A 26,957-nucleotide genomic window follows, 5' to 3' on the forward strand; every position below is an offset into this window, starting at 1 on the left:
ACACAACATTGCATTCTTGTTGAGAAGTGTTTTATTGGAGGAGTTGGTTACTCTATCTATCAGGCCTAGGGACTCTTTTACTCTCCCTTTCTCTCTCCTACACAGTTACCCAAGCCAGCACCCATTTATACACCTCGGTGAGAGAGAAAAAATGACACAACTTGACATAATTCGATCAGTTTCAATTCAGTTCAGTTCAATCTTCAATTACACAGGGTTAAACAAATTCATCTGGTCGATACAACAGAAAACTACAAGATAATCTATCAACATCAAAATGTATAAATATATGAAGATCTTAATCCTAAACAATATTACTAAAACCTAAAGAAAACTTGTCCTGCTTTCCATGAATGCCGTGTTTCAACTTACCTAAAATGGAGATTATGTAGTTGCTTAAATTAAGTGTTTCAGCCTACCTAAGATTACAGGGTAGGCTGTTCCACAGAGATGGACCGCTATAGCTACAATGCAGTGATGAGCGTTGAACCACTGCAGCCCTCTGATGCTCTGATTGAAATTCCAACATACTCACCACTGTAAGCACCTAACAGCATCTTCATGTAGCGCACATCATAACAGTTCAGTTGCACACAGGTGGCTTATTGAATTTCAAGCACTGTAAAATTACCCACAACCCTGTCGCCTTCCCAAGGCTCTCAGGAACTCAAAAAAGTTTAATAAAAAAACAAAACAAACAGAAAATATTTGCTTGCAAATAGGATTTTTATGTCTCTTCTTCCGAGTGAGTATTGTTCAGTTCCCTGGGGGCCTGGGACTTGGGGTGGCAGGTATTCACATTTCAGCCGATACCCTTTTGGAGTCTTATGCTGGCCACGTGACCAGGCATCCACGTGAGTGTTACTTCAGTTCATCTTGACGGTGGTTGAAGACACGCTTTTTCATTCAAGGTGAGTTTCTTCATTTTTTACCCCCTTTAGTAGTTTCTCCAGGCCCATTTGTCTTTGCAAGCTAAAAGCTTTCCGTTTTCGTTCGACTTGTTGTTTGTTTTAGTTCTCGGTTGGGTCGATTGTAGTCTGCGTGCACGTGTGCGTAGTCGATTTCACGGGTTGTAATTTCTTAGATTCTTTCTTGGCTTGGTCTCTTCCATGGCTAGCTCACCTCCTACGGTTCTTATATTGGGTCATTCATTTGTTCGAAGGTTAAGTTCAGACCTCTCATCCAATTTCGATGCTCGTGCTTCCGAGCATTTTGATCTCGTGGGTGACGCCGTGATTCACTTGCATGGCGTTGGTGGTCGTACTGTGGAGAAACTTCGCCTTTATGACCTTGGTGTTGTTTCGGCTCGTCGACCTGACATTATTATTCTTGAAATAGGCACTAATGATCTTGTTGATGAGCGTCCTGAGGTTGTCGGTTCCGAGATTGATGATTTGGTCCACTTGCTCTTGGCATCTTTAATATTCGGTACGTGTCATCGGTGTTTGCGAGGTGATACGTCGTGTTCGCGCGCCGTTCTTCAACGCGGCGGCACCGATCCTTAATCAGTATCTGAACGGAGTTCTAGAGCTTCGCCCCAATGTTTTTTCTTGGCGTCACAGGGGTTTTAGTAATCCCACCGTCAGTCCTTATTTGTGCGACGGTGTTCATTTGAACTCTCGCGGCCAGTATTCCCTTTATCGCAGCTATCGGGGAGCCATCTTGAAGGCCCTTCGCCTTCTTTGATCTTTCTTATCCCTGCGGTGCTCAGATTACATTTTATGTTTGTTGTAGGAATTCGAGCCCTCGTGCCTGCAGTTCATTTATTTGTGAACGCCTTATGTCCCTGATTATATTTATTCCCTGCGCTCGTGTTGTTCATGCGTGTTTTATGGAGCCCTTGTTGCTATTGGTTGTTTATGTTTTGTTTTAGAGCTCTTGTTACTCAAAGTTATTTATGTTGAAGCCCTTGTTGCTCTCAACAGTTTTATATTTATTAGAGCCATATTTGCTTTTGTTTATTTTTATTTTATGTTGAACCCTTGTGGTTCATGTTTATTTCAATTGGAGCCCTTGTTGCTCTTTGCTGTTTTCTACTAGAGCCCTGGTTGCTCTCAATTTTCTTTTGTTTTATTTTATTTTAGAGCTCTTGTTGCTCTCAGTTTATTGTATATTGAGCCCTTGTTGCTCATGTTGATTTGAAATAAGAGCCCTTGTTGCTCTTGTTGGTTTTAGAGCCCTTGTTGCTCCAATTTAATTTAGTAGGGCCCTTGTTGCTCTCACTTTTGTTTGTTTATTTTATTTTTTATTAGAGCCCTTGTTGCTCCAATTTAATTTAGTAGGGCCCTTGTTGCTCTCACTTTGGTTTTGTTTATTTTATTTTTATTAGAGCCCTTGTTGCTCTCACGTTATTTTGCTTAACATTATTCGCTTTGACAGGCGCCTGCGGCGACACTTTGTCAGCCATGCCTGTCTAGTTGCTTACTGTATTCAGTGCTTGTAATTTTCCATTGCAGTGTTAGTTCTTGGTTCTGGTTTTGTTTCCTTTTTTATTTGTAGATGCCTCCTCGCTGTTCTCAAAGGTCCAAGCGCCCGTCATCTCAGGCCTTAGAGGCTTTAGTAACCTCCCCTCCGCGGCGGGCCCGAAGGCAGAATGCAGTTTCGGAAGGTAACTTGACGTCATCTGAACAACCAGCTTCCATGATGCCGGAGGTTTTGGTGTCAGCCCCTTCCACCGCAACAGTTTCAACCCTGGCGGATCCTGCCACTGCGATTCTTTCTTCGCCAGTGCTGGAGCAACTTGTATCCCGGGTGACGGAGGAAGTTACACGGAAGTTCCAGCCATTGTTTGAACATTTGGGATCCTTGCCTCAGGTAGCACAGACTCCTGACTTCACACCAGCTCCGCCTCAATCACTCCCTGTATCTTCAGCGCCTCCAGCCCCAGTGCCGTCCACTCATGCACAGTCCTCTGGGTCCACCTTGCAGCACAGTTTGGGCCCAGTTTCACAGATACAGAATGCAGTGGAGGTGCCAGCTGTACATGACGGAGTTCAATCGGTTTTGGCATCCCTGTCAGGTGAGCAGCAAGTGCTCCCTGGGACCCAGCGTCCCAATGATATATTTATGTCTGTGAATTTGCCACTTGATGCGCGAGTTCCAGCTAAAATTCGTAGCAAAATCTTGCAAAATGAATTTGTTGATTTTGGCTCTCTACTTGTAAACCCGGCGTTTGAAGATAAATTTCAAATTACGCTTCAACCATCACAGGAAGGCACCTCCCCATCCCTAGCTCTTGAACCAGTTAACAAGGCAAAGCGGATTACGTCAATAGATGTTTGGCTACAGGCCTTTCATGTATTTGTAGGTATTTATACAGCACAGTATCCCCATGAGGCCCCAGGCCTCATGAAGTATGGGGCCACTATTCAGGATCTGGCTGCTAGGGGGCATAATTGGCGTTTTTACGATGAAAATTTTCGTTTCCTGCGCCAGTCTCAGGCCACAACTCTCCCATGGGGGACGATACATTGGGAATTGTGGCTGAGATCTCAGGGTAATGCTAAGAAAATTAATTCCACCAGCAGCGCCGTCAAGCCCCTCGATGTCCCCCGAGGTTATTGTTTTAAGTATCACAAAGGGGGCCATTGCTCGGGATGCTCTTTTAAGCATTCCTGCTCTAAATGTGATGGCCCCCATCGGGCCGTAAATTGTAATTTTCGTGCCTACGGAAAAAAGGGTGCATCAAACTTTCCCAATCAACGCAACAATAAACCCTCCAGCAGCCAGACCCAACCCCAGCCTACCCCCACAGGGGCTTCCAACACCCGTAAAACAGTGATCGTTTGCAATTTTTTCTTTCTGGGTATATCCCTTCAGTAGTCCAGCTTTTATCTAATGGCTTCCATTATGGTTTTTCTTTGCATTATGACGGGCCCCAAGACTCTTCATGCACTAAAAACCTCCTTTCTGCAATTCAAAACCCTGAAGCAGTTGATGCCAAAATTGAAAAGGAAATTACAGCTCAACGACTTGCTGGCCCCCTTTTCCTCTCCACCCTTTTCCCAATTTCGTATATCTCCCCTTGGTTTGGTCCCTAAAAAGACAGAGGGTGAATTCCGTTTGATTCACCACCTTTCTTTTCCTCGAGGTTCATCTTTAAACGATGGTATTTCGTCTGAATTTTCCAGTGTATCTTACGCTACAGTGGACGATGCCATTCGTACCATCAAAACTGTTGGCCAGGGCTGTTTTCTGGCCAAAACAGATATCAAGAATGCTTTTCGCATCATTCCTATTCGACCTCAAGATTACAATCTTTTGGGAATTTTTTGGAGAGGATTATATTATTATGACCGCTGTATGCCGATGGGTTGCTCTAGCTCTTGCAAAACTTTTGAAATGTTTTCTTCTGCTATCGAATGGATTGCCCAAAAGAAATTGCATATCGATCACATTTTGCACTTGCTGGATGACTTTCTTATAGTTTCGCCCACTCACAATTTGTGCAAACAACAGTTAGATTTATTTTTAATGTTATGTCATTATTTGGGCATTCCTATGGCACCGGAAAAAACTCTTGGCCCATTCTCAACCATTTCATTTGCGGGTATTGAGTTGGACTCTGTCAAAATGGAAGCACGGCTACCTCCAGATAAGTTAGCTAAGTGCCAGGATTTAATTTCAGGTTTTCTTAGACGTCGCAAAGTTACTTTCCGTGAGATTCAGTCTTTAACAGGGATATTAAACTTTGCATGTTCAGTAGTTGTTCCCGGTAGGCCATTCCTGCGACGTCTCATTGATCTGACGCTGGGCATTCGCAGCCCTCATTTTCTTATCAGGGTAACCCGAGAAGTTAAGGAAGATCTTAAGGTTTGGCAGCAATTCCTGGCTAGTTTTAATGGCCATTCCTTTTTTCTTTCTGATGTATGGTCTAACTCGCATCAGCTACAATTGTATACAGACGCATCCGGTGCCATCGGTTTCGGCGCAATTTTTGGCAAGCATTGGTGTTATGGTGAATGGCCAGAGAGCTGGCGTCACCGTAACATTGCATTTCTTGAATTTTATCCCATCGTCCTTAGCCTGCATCTCTGGGGACATGCATTTAAGGATCAGCGTGTGTTGTTTTTTACTGATAACGAGGCTTTAGTACATGTTATCAACAAACAGACTTGTCATGACAAGGACTTAATGTTTTTTGTGCGTAAGCTGGTTCTGGTTTGTCTTCATTACAATATTTGCTTTAAAGCAAAGCATGTTCCAGGCGTAGAGAACAAATTGGCTGATTCTTTGTCTCGGTTACAGTTGCAGACTTTCAAACAGCTGGCACCAGCTTACATGCACGAAGTTCCCACAGCGATACCTCCTCATCTGCAGCCGCTCAGTTGGCATCCATAGCTTCCTTTTTACTTCGGTCTAGCCTTCAGCCCTCATCCATACCGACTTATCAGCGTGCTTGGAAGCTTTTTCTTCAGTTTTTCATTTCTACATTTCAACTCCCTTTTAGGGCAATGCCTATTTCACCATCCGTTCTGGCCTTGTTTATAGCCTATCTGTTTCGCTCTCATTACGCTCCATCCACGGTGATGACGTATGTCTCGCCTTTGGGTTACTGCCATAAGCTTCAGGGTTTTCCGGATCCATCTAAAGTTTTTTATGTCTCGCAAATGCTTAAAGGTTTTAACAAAGTTGGGTTTCGCCTGGATAGTCGTCTTCCTATTACACTGCCAATTTTAGATAAATTGCTTTCCATGGCACCTTCGTTGGTCGGTTCCTCTTACCAAATTTGTCAGTTTCAGGCGATGTGTTCCCTGGCATTCTTTGCCTTTTTACGCATTGGTGAAATGACTTCCACTGGTGGGCGTAATGAGAATTCTCCCCTCCAAATTTCGCAGATTAGTAAACTGCTCGATGCTTCGCAGGAAATAATCGCATTTAAAATTACTTTTGGAAACTTTAAACATAGCTACAATGAACGCCCCTTTTCCATCACAGTCTCTCGCCAGCCACAAGCTTGCCCTGTTGAATGTTTGGCTAAGTATTTGGCAATGCGGGGATCCAGACCGGGTGCTTTGTTCATTGCAGTGGATGGGACTCCTGTTTCTCGTTCGTATTTTGCAAATCAGTTGTCGTCTGCTATACAGTTTTGTGGTTTGTCCCCTTCAGTTTACAAGGGGCACAGCTTTCGAATTGGTGCTGCTTCCCATGCTGCAGATAAGGGGTTATCCGATGCTCAAATTGGCCTCTTAGGACGGTGGAAGTCTAATGCATTTCAAAAGTATCTAAGAATGCCTAGTCTTTGTTCTTAACGCTTTCATTCACTAGCCATCCAGCAGGTGCAATTTGCCTTAGTTTACTGTGTTATTTATCTATACCTTAAGTATCAGCTAGCATGGGCGGCTCTTGCTTTTGGTTTACATGCGATCATTATTTTTATTACTCATTGGTGGCGGGTGGTTGTCATAACATACCATTGTTGATTGTACAGGGCATTTGGGTGATGGTGTTTGCACCTGTATTACATACTGTTGATCTTGGGCATAAGCTAGCATGGGCGGCTTTTGCCTTGGGTTGGCATGGTGTGGAGTACTTTGAGTCAGGTTTTTGATGGGTTCAGCCTGCAAGGGCGGCTTAACTTTATTTCACCTAGTTAAATTATTTATTGTTGCTCAAGGCATCAGCTAGTATGGGCAGCTTTTGCGTTGGGTTGGCATTCTATATAGTACCTTGTACACATTTACTTGGAGGTCACGTTGGCAAGACGTTCATGTTTTTATTCACATAGCTTAGTTTGTTATGGTTAATCCAAGGCAATAGCTAGCACGGGCGGCTCTTGCTTTGGGTTGACATCATGGATAGTCATATTTAGCATGTTTACAAATTGTTTAGTTTGCAAAGGCAACTAAACTTGTCTTTCCTGTGGTGAATTTTTCATGTGTTTATTTCACATAGCTTAGTTTGTCATGGTTGCTCCAAGGCATTAGCTAGCATGGGCGGCTCTTGCTTTAGGTTGACCTCATGTATAGTAATATTTAGCAAGTTTACCAATTGTTTAGTTTGCAAAGGCAACTAAACTGGTCTTTCCTGTATTGAATTTTTCATGTTTTTATTTCACATAGTTTCGTCGGTTAGGGTTGATCCAAGGCATTAGCTAGCATGGGCGGCTCTTGCTTTGGGTTGACATCATGTATAGTAATATTTAGCAACTTTACCAATTGTTTAGTTTGCAAAGGCAACTAAACTGGTCTTTCCTGTATTGGATTTTTCATGGTTTTATTTCACATAGTTTAGTTTGTTATGATTGATCCAAGGCATTAGCTAGCATGGGCAGCTCTTGCTTTGGGTTGACCTAATAATTATTCTATTGAAAAGGTTACAGATGGGTTTAGTCTGCAAGGGCGACTCCACCTGTCTTTCCTGTATTGTATTTCATTTTTCTCGTTGCTGCGTTTGCCTGGGGTGGGGCGGCTTGTGTACGGACACATGCTTTGGCGTTTTCAGTGCCCTCACCTTTACTGGGCCAAACTTTGTATCAAGGATTTGATTGAAAAATATTTTATAATAAATGCGGCTATGGGATTTTACCCATAGCCATTTACTCCAGTCATTGAATGTGGTATTTTGCCCAGTAAACATAGCTCAGGCAAGGCAGCATGTTGGGGTTGTGCTAATTATTTGTAAGGGAGAAAAGGCATAAAGAAAATATTTGCTTGCAAATAGGATTTTTATGTCTCTTCTTCCGAGTGAGTATTGTTCAGTTCCCTGGGGGCCTGGGACTTGGGGTGGCAGGTATTCACATTTCAGCCGATACCCTTTAGGAGTCTTATGCTGGCCACGTGACCAGGCATCCACGTGAGTGTTACTTCAGTTCATCTTGACGGTGGTTGAAGACACGCTTTTTCATCCCTCCTCCTCCCCTTGTCCCAGCCACTCCCTTTTATTTATTATTGGTTTGTATTATAGTTATGGCGTTTTCAGTGCCCTCACCTTTACTGGGCCAAACTTTGTATCAAGGATTTGATTGAAAAATATTTTATAATAAATGCGGCTATGGGATTTTACCCATAGCCATTTACTCCAGTCATTGAATGTGGTATTTTGCCCAGTAAACATAGCTCAGGCAAGGCAGCATGTTGGGGTTGTGCTAATTATTTGTAAGGGAGAAAAGGCATAAAAGAAACTAAATTGATGAAAGACTACTTATGATCATCCTTTGACCCCTTAATTACAAAGGCTATATACAGTGAAGAGACCAAAAGCAACACAGTCAATAGTTCTTTATTCAATAAAACTTTCCAGAAGCTCTTCCTATTGATTGTCTAATAAGGCATTGAACAAATATTTTGAGCAAGTAGTTTACAATCGTACTGTTCATGAGATTGAGCACTGGGTTATTACTTTTATCTTTGGACTCATGCATTATATTGCATGCTTTTTAGTGGGCAGCTGGACACCCCTTGTCTCTGCAGTCCTTTTACAAAGCTGTTTGACAGCTTTCCTAAACTCTTGCATTCTTATGGCATATATCAATGGATTGACGATAGAATTTGCAAAATATAATAACGCTAACTTTCCGTGTATTTGAATGAACGCTGCAAGGGGCATTTGTTTGATTATGTATTGTTCAATTGTCATCCAAATAGATAAGGGCAGAATGGTCAGGATTGAGACCACGGTAACTATGATTAAGGTTACTGACAATTTCCTTTCTGAGGCAACTGCACTAAAATGCTGCGGAGGAGGGTTACTTTTGACTTTTATGATAATGATAACATTGGAAACAGTTATGATAAGAAGGGTAAGACAAGTGTAAAATTGAAATGTGCAGGGAATTGTAGCTAATTTGAGCAATTTAAGAACAGCCATCATGCATGCCAGAAGCAAAGTTATTATCCAGCTGCCAATAATAACTTTGAAGTAAAGCCATTTCTCAATTAAACAGTGCCTAAATGGGAAAAGTGTGGCGTGCAACCGCTCTAAAGAAATGAACGAAAGATTGGCTTGAGAAGCTAGGGGAAATATGACCCTCCAGGTTAACATGATCATTTCTTTCCAGCTGAAACCATTTCCACGATCGAAATCTTGGCCGAATATTTCCACTGGTCCCGTCACTGCTCCCACCAGTAAATCAGCCACAGTCAGGTTTATTATCAGATACGTAGTGCGCTTGCGTAAGTGGCGATTTCTTGAAAAGGCGGCGACAGTGAAAACGTTGATTATAGCTATCACAATAAATTCAACGAGGAAAACTTTTCTCCACGCATGTTTCAGCTTTTCTAAAGAAGGATCTTCAGTAGCGTTACCAACCATCTTTATTAAATCTTAAACATTCCTTCTCCTCGTTTTAATTCGCTGTAAGCTGAAGATAAGAACAAAGTAAAGAAAAAGAAGTTCAGTCGTTTCTTACAGTAGAACTCTTTGATTAATATTTCATTTCCTAGACTAGATCTTTCTTTTTGATTTATTTCAATGATTCATTCTTTTGTTTTTCCCGTGTTCAGTGTGGTTGTCTCGCAGTTGTTTTGAGAGACATGAGCTATGCTAGTTTCCAAATATGGTCATAGCAATGCCATAAACACGTAAGTTAAAAACCATGAATGTTTGTCAAATGAGCCGGGCATAAGATCTTCGACCTGAAATATGAAAGGCAAAGTTTCCGAAAGGTTTTTCCTTTGGTACTTTGCCAATGATGGTCTGTCTGTAAGAAAAAAACAATTGACTTAACTTATTAAAATTGACTACCTTATTGAACGGTAGCTCCTCTAAAATATCAACAGTAAATTTACTTCCTGCGTCTAATTTCCTAAATTTTCCTAAAAGTGTTTGATCGCATCGTTATCAATCGTGAATCGTCGCTCCATTTTCAGAAATCTTGATAGCGACGTAAAAATTCGAAAGAATTTCAATAAAATAATGATTTTATGCCTTGTTTTTATAAAGATTTCAGTCCTTCAGCCGAACAGTCCGACAAATATTCTCTAGGAAAAGACGGTTGCTTTAAAGTCTCAAACTCTACCCAAACGTGTCAATTTTGCTGTGGCGAAATTTCTTGTTTCGTCTACGACCTTTGCGACGCATTTTGCCCAAATAGTCGATCAACGCCAAACTATGTCCAAGGCTTCTTTAGTTGAAGCTTATTCTTGTCATCGTAAAGATCTGCGAATGCGGTGAATTCTTGTTTTGATAAAATAATAATTGTCCACATGAAGTTCTTAGGCGTGTGTAGATTAACTTCGATCAAACATGACAACGTATTAAAACGATGTTATTTTTGTACTAAAACATCAGCTGTTCCCATATGGCATAAGGTGAAAGCAAGAATCTGATTGGTTGTCTAATTTCTTTAGTTGTTTTTATCCTTCCTCAATTTGTAATTTATGATCGCGAGGGCATCGAAGTTCGTGCAAATCATCGCTCACTAGATATTTGGCGTGGGAAATTGGTTCTTTTCTCTGAACTAGACGAGGATGTCATTTAACAATAAACAGATAGAAGTACGAATAACTAAACAGGAAGTGTGCCAGGTATACAGACCTCTTTGTAAAGAAATTTTTTTGAGCTGTATTTTTGTTCAAAAGATAAATTGCTTGAATTAACTGGACAACTATCAATCGAGGCACACCAAACTTTGCCAAAATGTGTGTTAAGTATAAACAAGGAACTACTAAAAATGGCAGGTGCATAACTGAGGTTCTTTAAAAAATTGAGCTAAAATTGAACGATATCATTTCTAAAAAAATATTCTAGCTAGCTCTTTCAAAGTCGTGACGTGTCGAATACTACGTCTTTCTTTATATTTCATTATTTGAGTAAAACCGTCACTTTTTATTCGACAAGTGTTTAAATTCATCGCTATTTATTCACGATATTTATATATAACTCGCCGCTCAACTGAGAGGTTGTCTTCAGTAGATCATCTTTCTTACTAACTGTGATCTTCGTGGACTGAAATTTTACTGGAATGTTAACAGAGAAGCACAAAATAATAATGTTATGCCAGGTTTGTTTGAATGTTTCAGCCTTGCAACAGCCCCACTGCATATTCACCGGCAAACGGCGCTCACAACAAACTTAATTGGAGTTTATGAAACCATCTGCAAACCCTACCCTTAAAAAGCGTGATATATTTCTGAGAGAAACCATTTTATCACTTGATTGGGTTGTAATAAAGTATTGCTACTCACCTCGTTTCTTGATAACGTGAATAATGCCAACTTGGCTCCAAAACTGCCTTTAACTGGCGAGACTGAATCTTGATACAAACATGCCGCTCACTTGCATCAAATTAGCTCTTCTTTCGATCAATTTTAGTAGACATGCAAATTTTCATTGGGACTGGTATGTTTTTTTTTTTCCCCCAGTCCAAACTCTTATAGCCTGCGTGCAGACGTCCCACATTTCCTTTCCTTGAAACGGAAAAGAAACGTCTAACGTAACGCCGTTGTTTATAATGTTTCAGTATTTTCCTATTTCTCTAGGATAGAGGATTAGGCTCCAATTGGTTGCTTTGCATCTGCGCATTGTTAGTGAACGAACGAAAGGACGGACAAATGTCCATCTAATTTACAAAGAAATCACGCAAAAATTACGTCTAAAATACAATAAAATTACAATGAAAATCCAACAAGAGGCTAAATAATACAACGTTACAAGTTATACTTAAACTCGTAAGAAGGAAAATCAAAGTTAGTATTCGTTTCCTAACGTAAAGTTAAAGCCAGAAGAATCAATTCTGATTGGCTATTGCCACGAAATACTCGAGATAATTTATGCGACATCATTTCTTAGGGTTTTTCATTGACAGACATTTTCTTATTTTTCTCTTTCTGTTTTAGTTACTTCAGCGGTTCCGCTTAGAGTATCACCACGAGCTATTGGAGTTGCACGAAAAGCTGATTGCTGACCAGTATAAACTACTTTTGAATCTCAGTGGGAAATAAACCAACAAATGTCTAAAACAGGAAGTTCCGGTATAAAAGAGGCCTGGCCAGGCGATTCTCACCTTCAGTTGTCAATCAACCACCAGAGCGTAAACAACTGACAAACAACATGCTAATTTTTCTACGGGCCCTTATCTCGGATACAATTTGCTTAGTTTTCAGAATAAAGCCCGTTAAAGAAATTAGAAATTAATCTCTCATATTGTTGTAGTGACATTATGGAATTTGGAGGCCCTTTTTTTTCAGAGGACGCTTGAGTCAACAACTTGCCACCACTGAACGGCGTCTAAATTTAGATCTCACGCCCACAAAGGTGTTAAATGAAGGAGGGGCTTGCCCTTTTATTGCGGAACTTCTTGTTTAAAACATAATTTACTTCCAGTTTTACTGTTATCGACGCAGCTTCGATAGGTTAGACAAGAAACTCTATTAACTGAGAAATATTTAAAAAAAAACTAACCTCATTTTGTTGTAGGTTTTTTCAAAGAATCAGTTTTCATTATTTGCTCACGTGAATTGATAGCATACTTTGACATTTAATTACTATAACAGAAGTGCAAGACAAAAATGACAGAAATATAGCTGTCTTTGTTTCATATGATTGTGATAATGTATAGATAGGGTATATATGTAATTAAGAATACATAGAAATAAAAGCCCTGTCTCTACGCCGACTACTGAAGCAGTTGCCAATAGGACATTTTCACTATGGCGTCATTTGACTACAACTACCAGAATCCTTCAGGTTTTTGTTTTCTCATGCTAATTAGAGCTATTGTTCTTTGCTCTCCACTGGGATTACAAAATTTGAATTTGAAAAGGAAAAGGAAATGAATTCTGGTAGTTGTAGTCAAATAAAGCCATCATGAAAATGGCCTATTAAGCATCGAAAACCTATATATTCATGCCTCAACGAAATCGTTATTTTACACTTCAAACTGACCGGTCCATACAAACGTTCTCTTCTATTCCTCCATTTTTATTTCTGTGCATAAGTTTTATTTAACGTCAAGTTTGTCTTAAAAGTTTTCGTACCAAGTATTTCGTATGAGGAATTCAACGAAATCATCTCAATTCTTTACTCCAAATTTTTCTTTCTGGATACCAAGAACACTTGCTAAGTTCTGTTTTTCTCGCTTATTTTTAAACCGCGCAAAAATATCCCTGTATTAGTAGGCACCACCCAAAGGAAACCCGAGTATCCCGAGATGCGCAGAACGTATGCGCAGTAACAAAAGTAGTTACCGTCCTAGTTGGTAACCTTGATTGCCCTTGGGCGTCTGAAGGAAATCATTCTATTACCATACTGGTTTTGCAGATATTTTACTCAACGATGGTAAATCTCGGCGATCGAGTTTCAAGACTGGGTTTTCCAACAGGGGCTGAATAACATTTAGCAGTTACATATAGCAGCTGATAGAAACTTTGACTTTGCCTTAATGCGAAGTAAAGTTGCGCACTGCAAAACAGAGGAAGAACTGTAAATGGTTAATAACGTTTCCACGGAAACCCAAAGACATTGTTTGATGTAATGATAAGAAGCACACGAACGTCATAGCCGCTAGCGAGCCGGACATTATCCTGCGTGTTTAGAGAGCTAAACGCTGGTATACAGGGCAATTAAGACTGGCCTCAGCTCTGCTCGCAGGAAGTTATTTCCTTCACTTTGTTTCTCTTGATTCTACATGGAAATCACGCAGGTCAACGATCTAAACTTGGACCTTGCGTTATTTTATGCGCGTCATGGTCTGGGCAATAGGCAGTTCTTCCTGGGCTGGATAGACCGTGAACCCTCCCTCTCCTCCCACTGTCCAATCCCTTCCCGTCCTCTCCTCGCCTTGCCACACATTCCTCCTGAAACGTCGACAATCTATCTCATTTCTGAAAAGCACTAAAGGTTCAGTTCCGAATAAGTCCATCTTTCAATATTTGCGAAAGGTTTAATATCGAAACCCAGCTCAAACTGTCAATTAAAACGAATATTTATTCATTTATCTGAACGCATAAGAAAACGAGCGTAAGTTTTACTTTAGTTCGTTAAAACAAGAATACAAATTGTTCACGTCAGTTTGATGTAGAAAAAAAATACACGGTATTCAATTTACAAAACAGCACATTATTTACACTCTGATATAAAACAAGAGGAATCTTTTAACGGCGACATGTACAGCAGAACAGACTGCATAGCAGTCTAATAACCCCTCTTGATTTCCTGCATCTCTTTCTTCCTGGAAACTGGTGAGGAGATAACATGTCATTAATTCATATATCTTATTACTCTAATTTCAATTTACTCCGTTTACAGACATCTGTGTTTAAAATACCGCACACGAGCAAGCAAAATTTAATATTACAAGTTCCTTAGGCAATTAGCTTTGTTACCGTTTGGCCTCTATCTGAAGGTTGGGATAGTGGCATTTCAGATCCTATGCAGGATAGTGTAGGGGCAGTTTAGACTCACTGTTGGAGGAGGGTGTCGAACCAAGCTGTTGCAGAAGACTGGTGTTAATCTAATCAGCTTTCTTCAGAAGTCTTAATTGTTATTGTTATCCAAACATTACTCGTGGTGATAATATAGAATGAGGCAGCACGTAGTCCAGAATCTCGATTTTTTTAAAGGGGGGGGGGGGGGTGGGAGGGGTTTGGTATAGTCATAAAATATTTTGATTCTGTCGTTAGATACAAAGATTGCACAGTGCAAACTTTTGTATCGTAGTCATGATTTTAGTTTCTTAGCTCTTCGCGTGATTTAGTTAACACTTTTCTGATGTATGATTGTATTCTCAATACTCACTTCCTGCAGTGGTTCAAGCACTTTCTTAAGTTCTGTCAGTTCACTGTTAGAGAGAAAACAGAAAAACGATCTTACTCACAGATTGTCTACGGAAGTATTACAAAATAATATTTAAAATCTCTCAGTTCTCAAAGAGTTCAAAGAGTTCTCAGTCTCTTGCGTTTGGTAATCAAATCCTTACTTCTTTAATTGTTATATTTATTATGCATTGAGAATTAAAGTGTAATCCAACCCCAACTAATCATAAACTGAAATCTAATCAAGTATGACTGGCCCTTATCATTCCTTCCAGTGAACTGCTGGAACTTCACAAAGCGCAACAAGTTTTGCTTAGCTAAGCCAGCTCTCTCACTTCACTACAGTCACTCTAACTTCCAAAATATGGTCATCGTGTCATTGATATAATAGTTTAGCTAACTCGATTCTCTGCTTTGTGGAACTTACCTATCTTTCTTTGCAAGTTCATTTACAGCCTGAAAAAGAAAAGGGCAAGTTAGTCTAATTACCTTGACAAGCTAGGATTACTGATCCTAAATTAAGCCGCGTTTCATAATGATAAGTGAAAGGAAATTGCAAGGGACCTTTTCAAATCAGGTTTAATACGGCTTTGGGCCTGTCTCGCTAAGCCATCAAACTAAGGGCTTAAAAAATGTCCTCGCATTTTGTTTTGGTTTCAGGTGTTTCATTTGGTGAGAAATAACTTTATGATAAATGCCTTTTGCCATGCTTTTCCCAGTACTCACTGAATCAAAATCTGAAATTACAAACAGCAACGAGGTTTGTTCAAGTAACATTTCTTTCGTTCTTTCTCACCTGTTGTTTCCAAACTGAGAATTCCTCGACCTTTCTTGGGCCCTGCCTAAATTAAAGTAAAGTAAAAAATGGTATAAATAAATCAAATATATGCTACCGATAGTGTTCGCGCCCTTAATTAAAATTCTTTTTCATTTTGTGCAAGGATGTTCAAAATAACCGCTAAGTTGTGATTGAAATAAAATCAAGTTAATGGGTTGAAAGCATGAAAACACTGTTTTCACCTGTTAAGTTCATCTATTTCCAGAGAAAGTGACTGCGAAAATAAAAACAAACAAAGAAATTATTTACGGGAAGAACACTTTTCACTCATCATGGCCTCCTTCTAAGACTCAGAAGTCTTCACCATCCTTCTTGACAATAGCGGTTCGTGGATCACAGACGGGCTGGTGATTTTAGATTGGATAGCAAGAGAAAACCTAAATAGCAGGGCCATGATTCATGTTTCGGTTGCCGGTGTGGCAAAGCAACGTTTGTGCTTTTTAGCGAGGATTTTAAATCAAGCAAAAGAAATTTAAAACCTCTCATAATTTTGTGCCGTCTCGGACTAGATAAACCGGATCCCACTTTGGCGCTGCGTGGATTGATAACTTATTCGTAATTCGCTGTTTTAAATCTCATTCTTATCAAACTTGTGAAGTATTTTACATAAAATCCGTCTACAATGGTATGCACCAATTTAATCCGTTTTCCAGGACATCACATTCCTAGAATCCCTTACCCCCATTTTGTTTAGCTCAATCCAGCCAAAGCTATGCCTTGTCTAAGCCTGGTTTCCATTCTTTACCAACGCGTTATCGAAGATATGCTATTAAAGTTTACGTCACAGCTCGAACCCATGCCTGCAAAACAGCTCACTTCCTGTATTGACAGCGTTAAGGCTTGGAAACTAGGCTAGACCTATGCAAGAATGAACCTTAAACAAGAAAATGCCGCATTGTTCCCAACTTCTGGTCACGAGACAAAAACCAAAAGCTTTCATAGTTATAATACCTTATTGATGTTCTCCATCTTGTTAAGCATTTCTGCAATCTTACTATAAAGACAAACAGAAGTATTTAAGCATACCTTACATTTACATGAAAAGAAAGAAAGAAGATTTTAAAATTTCGCCAAACTGCCATTTACCTTTCGAATTGTGTCTTTAATTCCTACAAGATGTAGATAAAAATAACACAGTTTAGAACAATTGACTACCAGTTAAGCCACACTACGTCTAATAAGGAACTTTATACCCACGGACATCTGTATACGATTATATAAAGCCTACATTCTCCCACATCTTGAATACTACAGCCCCATACTCCTTGGCATCAACAAATCGCTGAAAACCAAATTAGAAGCTGCCAACCATAACGCACTAAAATCACTCGCAAGCCGGCCCGGAATCTCGACAGAATTTGAAGCGTTGCTCAAGACAGCTTCGATGCGCAGTCTAGAACGGAGAAGGCTTGAACAATCGCTAGTCGCACTCTTTAAAAGCCTAAAGCTCAATGGCCCCATGTGCATATCCGACTTTTTTAATCATCGGGCCACCCCTTACAACTTTTAAAGGGGATCTGGAAACAAATTACAGCAGTCTACATGGAATACATTGTATAAAAACATAACTCATTCGGTTACATTACATCACATCTATGGAATACTCTACCAGCTACTGTTCAGTCCTCAGAAACCCTAAAATTCTTCAAACACCAAATATCTAAACTGAACTTGGTCGACAAAATTCGATCAGGATGTCGATGGAATCGCTGCATGTCTTGATCACATTGTAGTTTTCATTGTCTTGCCTATACATTTCTCCGTTAGAAATTTCACGAATCATCTGAGTCATTTTGTACTTACCATTTTACCATTTATGTATTTTTGATATCTATAAATATTCACATTATTATTATTATTATTATTATTATTATTATTATTATTATTATTAGTATTATTATTATTATTTTTTTTAGTCGAGCATTTTTATCACGAGCCCCTGGCTCGGGAGATTGGGCGACCACTCCCTATGCCCCTCGACTTTAAATAAATATTGTATTGTATTGTACAGTCTAGTGCAAGCATTTCATGCGGGCTTCTCTTTGACAGTTGTAGGTAACAGAAGAAATTGTTTTCCGTGTTCATAGTCTGTTTCTTTTTTTTTTGTTGTTGTTGTTGTTCTTCTTTCAATCTACCAAATTCAAAACTTATGTTCATCGCAGAAATACTAAAATGGTGTATCTCTAGTTTGAGGTCTAGAAGTTGTCTCATTTTTTATGCATTTACAAAGCCGTTTATTCCACAACTATCGTAGCAATAGCAAATTACCTCCATTCTTCTGTTATCTTCATTCAAGGCCGCAGTCTAAAACAAAGAAGAAAGAAAGTTTAGTGAAATGAGATAAAATCACTTTTCTTCTTCGAAGAACTTTAACCAAAACGTTTACTGTCTGCTACTCTATTTGCAAACCATTTTTCTAACCCAACATTTGTATTTTGTTTAAATCGCCCCACTTGGTGCTTTCAACATCGCTGATATCAACACATTGAAAGTTTCATTTCGACGCGATATCTTAGAATGTTTGTTGTACCTTGCTTGGCCCGCAAAAGAATAGGTAATTAAATGAAAACAATTAAAATTAAATTTCATATAAGTCGTTCTCTTTCTGAAGCTCGCGATTCACATCCAGTTGTTCCCTAAACATAAAGCAAACAGGCTTATTAGTCATAAACTTTAGAATCATTGGCAGTCAAAGGAGCAGTAAAACTCTTTCTATCAGGGCTGAAAAAGCGGACACCTTTGTTTGACACAAACCGTTACTGAGTTATTATCGTATAAATCTTTTGGATTCAGTCAACTCACAAAACGATTATCGGCCGACCACGAGCCTTAGTAATTCCTTGGTTTTGTTACTTAAAAAATAAATGAATTCCGCGTTAGTGGTCCTCTCAATAATCACAAGAAAGAAACGACGATTCCAGTGTGTATTTTATATCCACTAAGGCTAGTAACGTAATAAACGTTCTAGAATTTTTTTCTGTTTTCTGTCACAATACATTTGTATTCAGCATCATTATTGTCGCCTTGTTTTAGTCAGTTTTTTTCGTTTCTTTTCGGATGCTTTTATTTAATACGGTAATCTCATCATTACAACCCATACGCTAATGCGGCCAAGTTTCCGCTTGTGGTCAGGTAAGAAGCATGTATTTTAAATAAAAATATCTACTCACTTTTTCAGCTCTTCGTGATGATCAAGTGCTTCTTGCACTTTGCTGACCTAAATAAGAGGAAATGAAATGAGATCAAACCAGTCAATCAATCAATCAATCAATCAATCAATCAATCAATCAATCAATCAATCAATCAATCAATCAATCAATCAATCAATCGATCAATCAATTAACCAATCAATTAATCAATCAATCAATCAATTAATCATCGAACCAATTAAACAATATATCAATTGTTACGTATGGTAGTGAGCTAGTGGATAACTTGAATAGAACCATTTCCCTCTTTACAGTTGAATATTGCACTGAAATGTGAGCTTTAGGTAAGGTCAAGCATCAAAGCTCCTCATTCACGTGACGTCTTAGTGCAAGGAAACTATTTTAGTTCGAGTTTGTATAAACCCACCTGCTCTTTGTAGCCCTTTCGTTCACTTTTCAGTTCTTTCATTTCGCTACGGAAAGGAGAAAGAAAAATATTTGCATGATATTTTAGGTAATGACTGTGGAAAAACTATTATCCAGGGAATCCTAACAAACAAATATAGAGCGAGACAAATGAAAAAGAGAATCAATACAAGTGATCCCTGCAAGTGATACAATTATTTTACAGTATTTTCACTATCCACACGAATCCGTTTTAAAGATTTCAACTTGCATGTTAGTTCATTCCTCTAACTCCTGACAAGAATGACCTTTTCGTCTACTCCATTTGAATTTATTAACAAGCTATAGTATAGCACGTCAAGTTTTGTATTCACTCATAAGTAGTGGAAATCGAGCTATAAAATTAACCAGAGAATATGACCTACAGTTCAATATATTTACCTCTCCATCTGCCGCTTTGTTTCCAGCAGGGTCTGTTGATCAAGCAAAACAGAAAATAAGAAAAAAGACGAAGAAAAGCTTAAGGTAACTTTGAAATTAACCTGCAATAGAAGACGCCTTTTCTGGCACAAACAAACACAAGGAACAAGTTTACTTTTAAGCAGAGGAAAGCGAACAATCTACGACCAGATGAAATAATTAAACAAACCTGGAAAGTTCCGCTCACTTCATCTAAAGAGGCCTTTCGATTTTCCCTCTATATTAAAAAAAAACGATGAATAAACAATATGGCAATCTGCTTCAGAGTTATTTTTAAAATGACCATCCTAAAACCAATCGCAGAAGACGTCTGTTTGTATATAAGTATTGAAGCATATTTTTTGAATTACGTTTATATACTCTGTGCAAAAGGCTATTGGTCTGCTGATTGGCCAGCATTTCGAGATATGAAATGCATGAGAACGCGTTTCCAACGTTTAATGTTTTGGATCAACATGATAACTAATCTGATCAACAACCATTTGGTTGGAACTAAATTTGTTTCAAGGAAGATTGAATATAAAACTTAAACTAAAAAAATAAAAAAGTACAGTTTAGAGTAAATGACATCATCAGGTACCTCTTGCCTCTTTTCCTCGATTTTTTGGAGAAAATTGTCAATATCCCTGCAGGTAAACAGAAATATGTAATTTAAGAAGGCGCTTTGTTAAAATATTAAACTGACTATTGAAATAAACATTTCGAGAGGCTTGGAAAATTCGTTCTAGCTTTGCTGCGATCATCCCAAAAGGTGCACTGGTAAAACACACACACAAAAAAATAAAACTAATGAGAGAGCTTATAGTTCGGAGTAATAATGCCATGTATAAGTAAAACTGACAATTAACATAGAGTTGAGTTTAATTTCAACCAGAAAATTAACGATAATAAAACAGCATGACGTCAAAGTCATAAAGAAATGCCGTGACAAATTTGAATGTTTGGTCTACGAAATGCTGTTGATCAAGAACAAAAGACCGAAACTGAACACGCAAGCGGATTCCATTCGCGCGAAACTCTTTACCTGAATACTTTCATGCTAATTTATTTTCTCACTTTCAATACCTATAAATATGCCTTTCCGTTATTTCCATTTTTACTCATTTGACAATGACGATATGAAGTCGTCGAAACGTCATGCTGTTTTATTATCGTTAATTTTCTTGTTGAAATTGAGTTCAACTAACAGTTCTTTTCCAGTGTTGGTAAACTTAATATGATCTAAGCCACATAATATTTTCAGTTTGAGATTCTATACATCAGAGCTAACAGGAATTAAAAATTGAAAAAGCGTACATACCTTTTGACTTCATTCTTTTTCTGCAATAAAGAAGGGTTTGTTAGTGATGTAATAAGTTCTGTCAATGATTGGTGACAGTAACATGCTATGATGATAATGATGATGATGATGATGATGATGATAATGACAGCGATGACTTTGTGATCAAGTGATCAGCCCGCGAACTTTCCCAGAAAGAACAACAACGCTATACAATAGCACTTTGACACTTTTATTGAAAAATAACCAACCATAACTGGTTTCCTCCCGTTATCTCTCTCAAACTCCTTCTTTATTGCAAGAAGACAACGACATACAAAAGGTATATCTGCTTTTTTAGTTCATTGTCTTCCTGCAATCAAGTGGGACTTCTTAGTGATTTAGTAAGTTCTCACAATTTCAAAACCTTTATGGAATAACTTTAGATTAAGACTTCCTGATGACGACAATTACCTCTTCTTGATCAATATTGTCAGTTCCTTCAACTTTCAGCTCATGAAGTGTCCTAGAAAAAAAACACAAAGTAATACAATAACACTGTTAAATATTTCAATGAAAAATAACACACCATAACTGGTCTCGTCCTGTTATATCTCTCTCAATTATCAGCTCGTATTTTTTTACTTTGTTGTGTTATTGCAGCGAACACTCACCCGTGGAAGTCGGTGTTCCTTTCCTGCATCATTTTTAGATCAGCCTGTTAACAGATCATAGATCGATACAGTTATAAACAAGTGACCTGAAGGGATAATATCTCGATTTCATTCCCAACACTTTCAAATTGACTAGAAAGTTCCTGAGGCCATCTTTCATTAACTCACAAACGGTGTTTGCCCTAATCCCCCCTCCCCCGCCCTACTGTACGCCAATTTTGGCCCTGTTCTCATTCCTAATCTTCTGATTCCTTTTATACTTCATTATCCCTCAACCACTGTCTCATTGTCTCTTTTCATTTTGTTCTCAACCGTAATCTCTGTTTCGTCTTTCCATACGATCCCCTTCTTTGTTTCTTACCCCTTATCTCTCACAACCTCGTCCTCCTTCCCATATGACTCCCCCTCCCCAACTAATACCCCAATCCCCTATTCGCATCCATGATTCCCGGTCTCTGTGTATTGTTGCACCACACTTCAAAACTCCTCCTCCACCTATTTAATTGGCCCCACCCTATGCATCTTTCCCCCTGTACACACAATATCCCAGTGGTCCCCTTGTTCTTCGGTTAAATATTTATTCCCCTGTCCTCTCTTTTATTCTTGTTCCGACCTCTTTCCCCCAGTTCCGTTTGTCTCTCTTATTCTCACTCCTTCCGGTTTCCTCCCTTCCTCTGTTCCTTTCTTTATCCCTCCGTTCTTCCTCTCACCCCTGTTCCCTCTCTTATCCCCTAGTTACCCCTGCTTTTCGTTTTCTTACCGTTCTCTCTCCAGTCTGTTGTTTCGCCCATTTTTCATCTCCTAATTTCATCATTTCCCCTGTTTTACCCAGTTCACACCATTCTACTAGTCCCATCGTTTGTATGTTATTTTTAAGAGGAAAAAAATCAAGCTTCTTATTTATCTAAATTACAAACCTGGGCCTTCTCTTTTCCGGCCTGAATTTTTTCTTGGCTGCAGTCAACCGCTTGTAATTCATGCTGCAGCGAAATTTAAAAGTATAAAGGACATTAAAAGGCGGTTACTTCCTGTCCTTCGAGTAAAGAAGCACTTCGTACGGAAATAATTATTTTTATTTTTCATTAGAGTTACTAAGAGCTTACTTGACGAGTAAAACAGACGAGCAGAGTGAAAATTGGTAGCACGGTCGCAGATTTTAAAAATAGGGCCGATTTTTTATCACTGTGTGTCAGATTTTGCCAACTCGGCCTGTTTAATTGGTACACAGATTTAAATTAACCTATAGGAAAGCTGACTTTTGTATTTGTTCCTCCAAAACACCTGATTGCCAGCTCTCATTCGTCCACTAAGTATATATTTTACAATGTAAACGCTTGGAGGGGGCAAGGAAGTGACTTGCAATTGTCAGTTGCTACCGGTTGTGTCCCGGGCGACGAGGAGGTGAACTTTCAAATACAAAAATAAAACTTTTATTTTGAATTTTAATTAAAACATTTTGGTAGTTACCTGGTCTGTCCGACGGATACAAAAAAATGTTATAAAAATGACTTTTAATTACAATAAATTATTGAAACAACAATCTCCTACTCTGTTTCCTTGGTCACCATTCTCAATTTTTCTTCTCTTAACCTTAACTTCTCCTTTAACTTCTAAATCAAAAATGAAAAAAAAAATTAATATTTAAATAATTATGTAAATGACCAATTTTATTGAGAAGAAAGTAGAAGAAGAAGAAATATTAAATTATCTCTTTATTTTATATTTTTCTATTTATTATATTACAATGTACGTACCTCATTCTCTCGTTCCTGGTAATCTAACTTTTTTTCCATCTCAAAGAAAATATTTCTTCGACCTAAAATAAAAGCAGATTTTATCGATTTTAGAGTGACACAATGGACTCTTCCAAGTTTTCTTAACTCGACTGAGCAAACGATACCGACTGTACACCGATACCGGGTCGAACTATTCGATATCATACCCAGATCTTCTCGCCCTTAGAAGACCAATACTGACTAGCTTTTCTCAAAACTGCCGCAAATATTTTGTTCTCCAAAAACCATTTTACCTGCACAATTTTGGTTACTAAGAATCGATTTACATTAATTTTGAAAACTACAACGTACAAAGTTTTTTAAGATTGAGTAAAAGATCGGACATATTTGAACCAGAAGCTTCCATTAGGTTTTATAAAACACATTGAAAAAAATAATAATAATAATTCTTGGATTTGAAAAGCCTCCGAGATTTTTAAGAAGCGGATACCTGGGCGAAATCGTTTATCTTGTTCACCTTCCACGAATTGCCCAAAATGGTTTTTTAATTAAGATCTGTTTGTGGCTATAAACGTCAAGTTTCATCTACCATATTAAGAAAAAGAAATAAATGTTTTCAAGTTTCTTGGAAAGAAGAAAGCCGCCGCTAAAGTTTTGTTAATAATAGTACTTAATGTGCGCGCGCTGCTTTACGCGTAATGGTTAGTCGCATCCGTCAGATTACCAAACAAAAATTTTACAGCAATCTTAGACAACACTATAAAAAATTTTACGTTTATACGAAAATGTAGCAGTTGTTTAATAAACACAAGAAACCATCTCCACAGAAAGATAGAAGTGTCAAGACAGATATTTTGTAAGGATTGCATCTCCGCGCGTGCAAAATAAAGATTTGAAAAGTGGCGCGAAAATGGCTGACGCGACTTGCATTGTGCTATTTTCATTGACCAGTCAGATTGGAGAACATGATGGATTTTACCAAATTAAATGTTTTCGCTGCAGACAAACATCTGGGTACGATATTAGTGTTTTTATTCACTGGGTTGCTTTTATCAACATTTTCCGAAAACTCCGAGTGAATCTCGGAAATATGACGTGAATCTAAATGACATTTGGAATTCGATGCGCGCGACTCTTCTAAAGTTCTAAGCATTCTTGGAATGACGCAATAAAAGAAATTTTAACCTGTAGCGTAACCATAGCAGGTGTAAAAAATAAACAATTTAACACAACTAAACACTGTTTGCATCTTTCCATAAATGTGTCCCACTCCATAAAATATATCATTTAAAGTTTTTGCATCGGTCTTTCTTTAAAAACACATGAAAGTTATGCGATGTATTGAATTGGAATCAAAAACGAATTTTCCATTGGTTTAGTTTTGCTGTGCTTATCCCAAAATAACTTCTTAACACATTGCGTCCCTACTGTATTTAAAAATTCTCAGTTAACGCCCTAGGATCAATGGCTTCGGAAATGTTATGTTCGGCAACTGTAGGTTGGCGAACATTGCAGCGAAAAGTGCAGGGCGAGGTCCTTTTTACTCCGGCAGGATCCGAATTCGCTTCCAGTAAGTCTGCGATCGAGGAAAATCTCCAAGTCAAAGCGAAAATCGAGAAGCCTTTCACGTATGACTGCTTAAGGTGTGCTTACTAACCTGATGGACCGCCAGAGGCCATTTTCCTAGCTTTTCGTTTCTGTCTTTTTTGATAGTCACGCTTTAAATCACTGAGTAGCTTTTTCCAACGTTTTCCGAAAACTCCGAGTAAATTGACCTTTATGACGTAGCATAATTATAAATGCGCGCGCCAAGTCTGTTTTCTAGTGCACAATAGCTTCCTTTTTGGTCAGCAGCTTTTTGACTGAAGAAACGGAACATAAGGAAAATATTTTTCTTTGATGAAACAACTGCTCATCTGAACAACTGGAACAACTGAAATATCCCTTAGAGACTTTTTCTTAGTATGCACACGAACCTTTAGGCTCGTGTGTATACAAAGAAATATCAAGTCACGAGTGGGATATTCATGGTATACCACGAGAAAGCACTTCATAACTAATTTATCACATGGCACTAAGTGAATTAACTTTCCTGTTCGACGTCTTGTTCCAGAAATTCAAAATTAAGGTCAAAACTGGAGTATTCTTCTTTTATGTTTTAGTTGTTGACAGTAATTTTTTCTAAATGAAAATTTTGACCTGTCACAGGCTCTTCAATCGATCTTTCGGCGCGAGAATTTTGTAGGCCGCGAAGAACGCCGGGATTTTTTCTTGCAATACTACCCGTTGCATACCGCAAAATATGCAACGGGTTTCTAGCTTTCTGATTGGCTGTATTCTCTATGGCAAGGGACAAATTAAATTTCAACTAAACAAAGTTTGCTAAAGCTCTTTTATATCAAATGAAATTACAACCAGAGTACAGCAGTGTTGTGTTTTTTCCCGTCATTTCTACCTATTTATTTCGTAAATTAAGTCTTTCAAAGCGCTCTAGTCAAGTGGGGATCGTTGAGTCATTTAACCAAGCGTTTTATTTGAATTCCAAGGTAAAGCTGAGAGAGCATAGCGCCCACGCCTTGCTTTCGAAGAGAGCACACAAAATGAAGGCATGCAAACGAATGGGTAAACACGGCGAGAGCAGACACATGGCTAGTTGCCTGCGAGTGCAATTCGATTTTATTTGACATAGAAATTGGACTCTACATTTTTGATGAAATACATGTCAACCCGACTTTTTTGAAAAGGCGGTCGATGAATACTTGAGCCCTTTTTGTGGCCACGAGAAGGTTGAGAAAAGTGGTATCCCAACGAGCTAGTCAATGATGTCTACCCAGTCAGCGGTCATCCTACAGGCTAGTGAAACTTGGGGTATAAAGAGGATTGCTGATTCCTCCTGGGAACTTTTTGTTTTAGAAAAAATGGTCAAATGTCAAGTGTCAAGTACTTGTAAACGTGTCTCAATTTTTGCTGGTTTCATTCCGCCATTCCATTCCATTCCATTCCATTCTATTATTTGCAGCAAAGAGAGGAAGTCGTCTTCAGGACGAGGTTACTCGCGCCAGTGCCTTTTCTGTGGGGACGAAATGTGTTTCTCTGGAGGTCACGACATTTTCAAATTTTAACTGCTTTCTGGTCAGGTCACAGAAAACAGAGGCGAATGCGTTGGAAGGCCGCGAAACACTGGCCAGCTCTGCAACAGTAGAAAACCACCATGCTGCCTTTCGAACATATCCTCAGAGATCCCCAAAGCGAAAAGGAGCTGGATGGATTATGACAAAACAGAAGGATTTACTAAACTGTTCAAACTGGCCGATCGGTGATTCGCGGAACTTGGCTCAATCTTCAAGGAAAATATGAAAATCTGGAAAATAGTGTCGCGATTGCAGATGTTGTTGATCCATATAATTATATGATTTTGAGAAAGTACTGTTCCGTGGAGTGGGAAAGTAACCTTGGGGCGGCCGTGCATGGAGACAGCCTTCTGACATGCTTTTGGGTTGATGGACTGTAAAACGAAGAAACCTTTTCCCAGACGTATTCATGTTGTGAGTAGTTAAATATTCTCTCTCTTAATAATATTAATGTAGAGGCATTCTTTGTGGATCAGTAGCTCCAACAGTCAGTGAGGACTTTGGGAGAGCCCCTGTTATAATACTAGTGGTTAAGGTCTGTTCCAGATGCTGCTCCACTCATGTGCAGAACCTGATTGATAAATTAAGTGCAG

General features: G+C 38.8%; 2 protein-coding genes across 2 annotated transcripts in view; one reads left to right on the top strand and one right to left on the bottom strand.

The window, feature by feature from the left end:
- The window catches only part of LOC146466329 (uncharacterized), a 69,357-nt gene extending 44,445 nt beyond the window's left edge, over positions 1-24,912 (bottom strand). Inside the window, exons 1-11 of the mRNA XM_085127534.1 lie at positions 24,891-24,912; positions 23,046-23,107; positions 22,415-22,477; positions 21,498-21,541; positions 21,298-21,349; positions 20,866-20,885; positions 20,146-20,191; positions 19,735-19,782; positions 19,527-19,558; positions 19,108-19,153; positions 18,702-18,748 (exon numbers count right to left, since the gene is read on the bottom strand). Of these exons, the coding sequence (XP_084983660.1) occupies positions 18,702-18,748; positions 19,108-19,153; positions 19,527-19,558; positions 19,735-19,782; positions 20,146-20,191; positions 20,866-20,885; positions 21,298-21,349; positions 21,498-21,541; positions 22,415-22,477; positions 23,046-23,107; positions 24,891-24,912 (482 nt within the window). The remainder of the gene's footprint in view (positions 1-18,701; positions 18,749-19,107; positions 19,154-19,526; positions 19,559-19,734; positions 19,783-20,145; positions 20,192-20,865; positions 20,886-21,297; positions 21,350-21,497; positions 21,542-22,414; positions 22,478-23,045; positions 23,108-24,890) is intronic.
- On the top strand, positions 2,566-6,251 carry LOC146466331 (uncharacterized). Its single transcript, XM_085127477.1, has 2 exons — positions 2,566-3,019; positions 5,248-6,251. The coding sequence occupies exons 1-2, from the start codon at positions 2,641-2,643 to the stop codon at positions 6,249-6,251; spliced, it is 1,383 nt and encodes a 460-aa protein (XP_084983603.1). The 5' UTR covers positions 2,566-2,640.
- Positions 24,913-26,957: the final 2,045 nt, after the last annotated feature.

Source organism: Pavona decussata, unplaced genomic scaffold (genome assembly GCF_977016875.1).
Source record: "Pavona decussata unplaced genomic scaffold, jaPavDecu1.1 SCAFFOLD_145, whole genome shotgun sequence".
Lineage (NCBI taxonomy): Eukaryota > Metazoa > Cnidaria > Anthozoa > Scleractinia > Agariciidae > Pavona > Pavona decussata.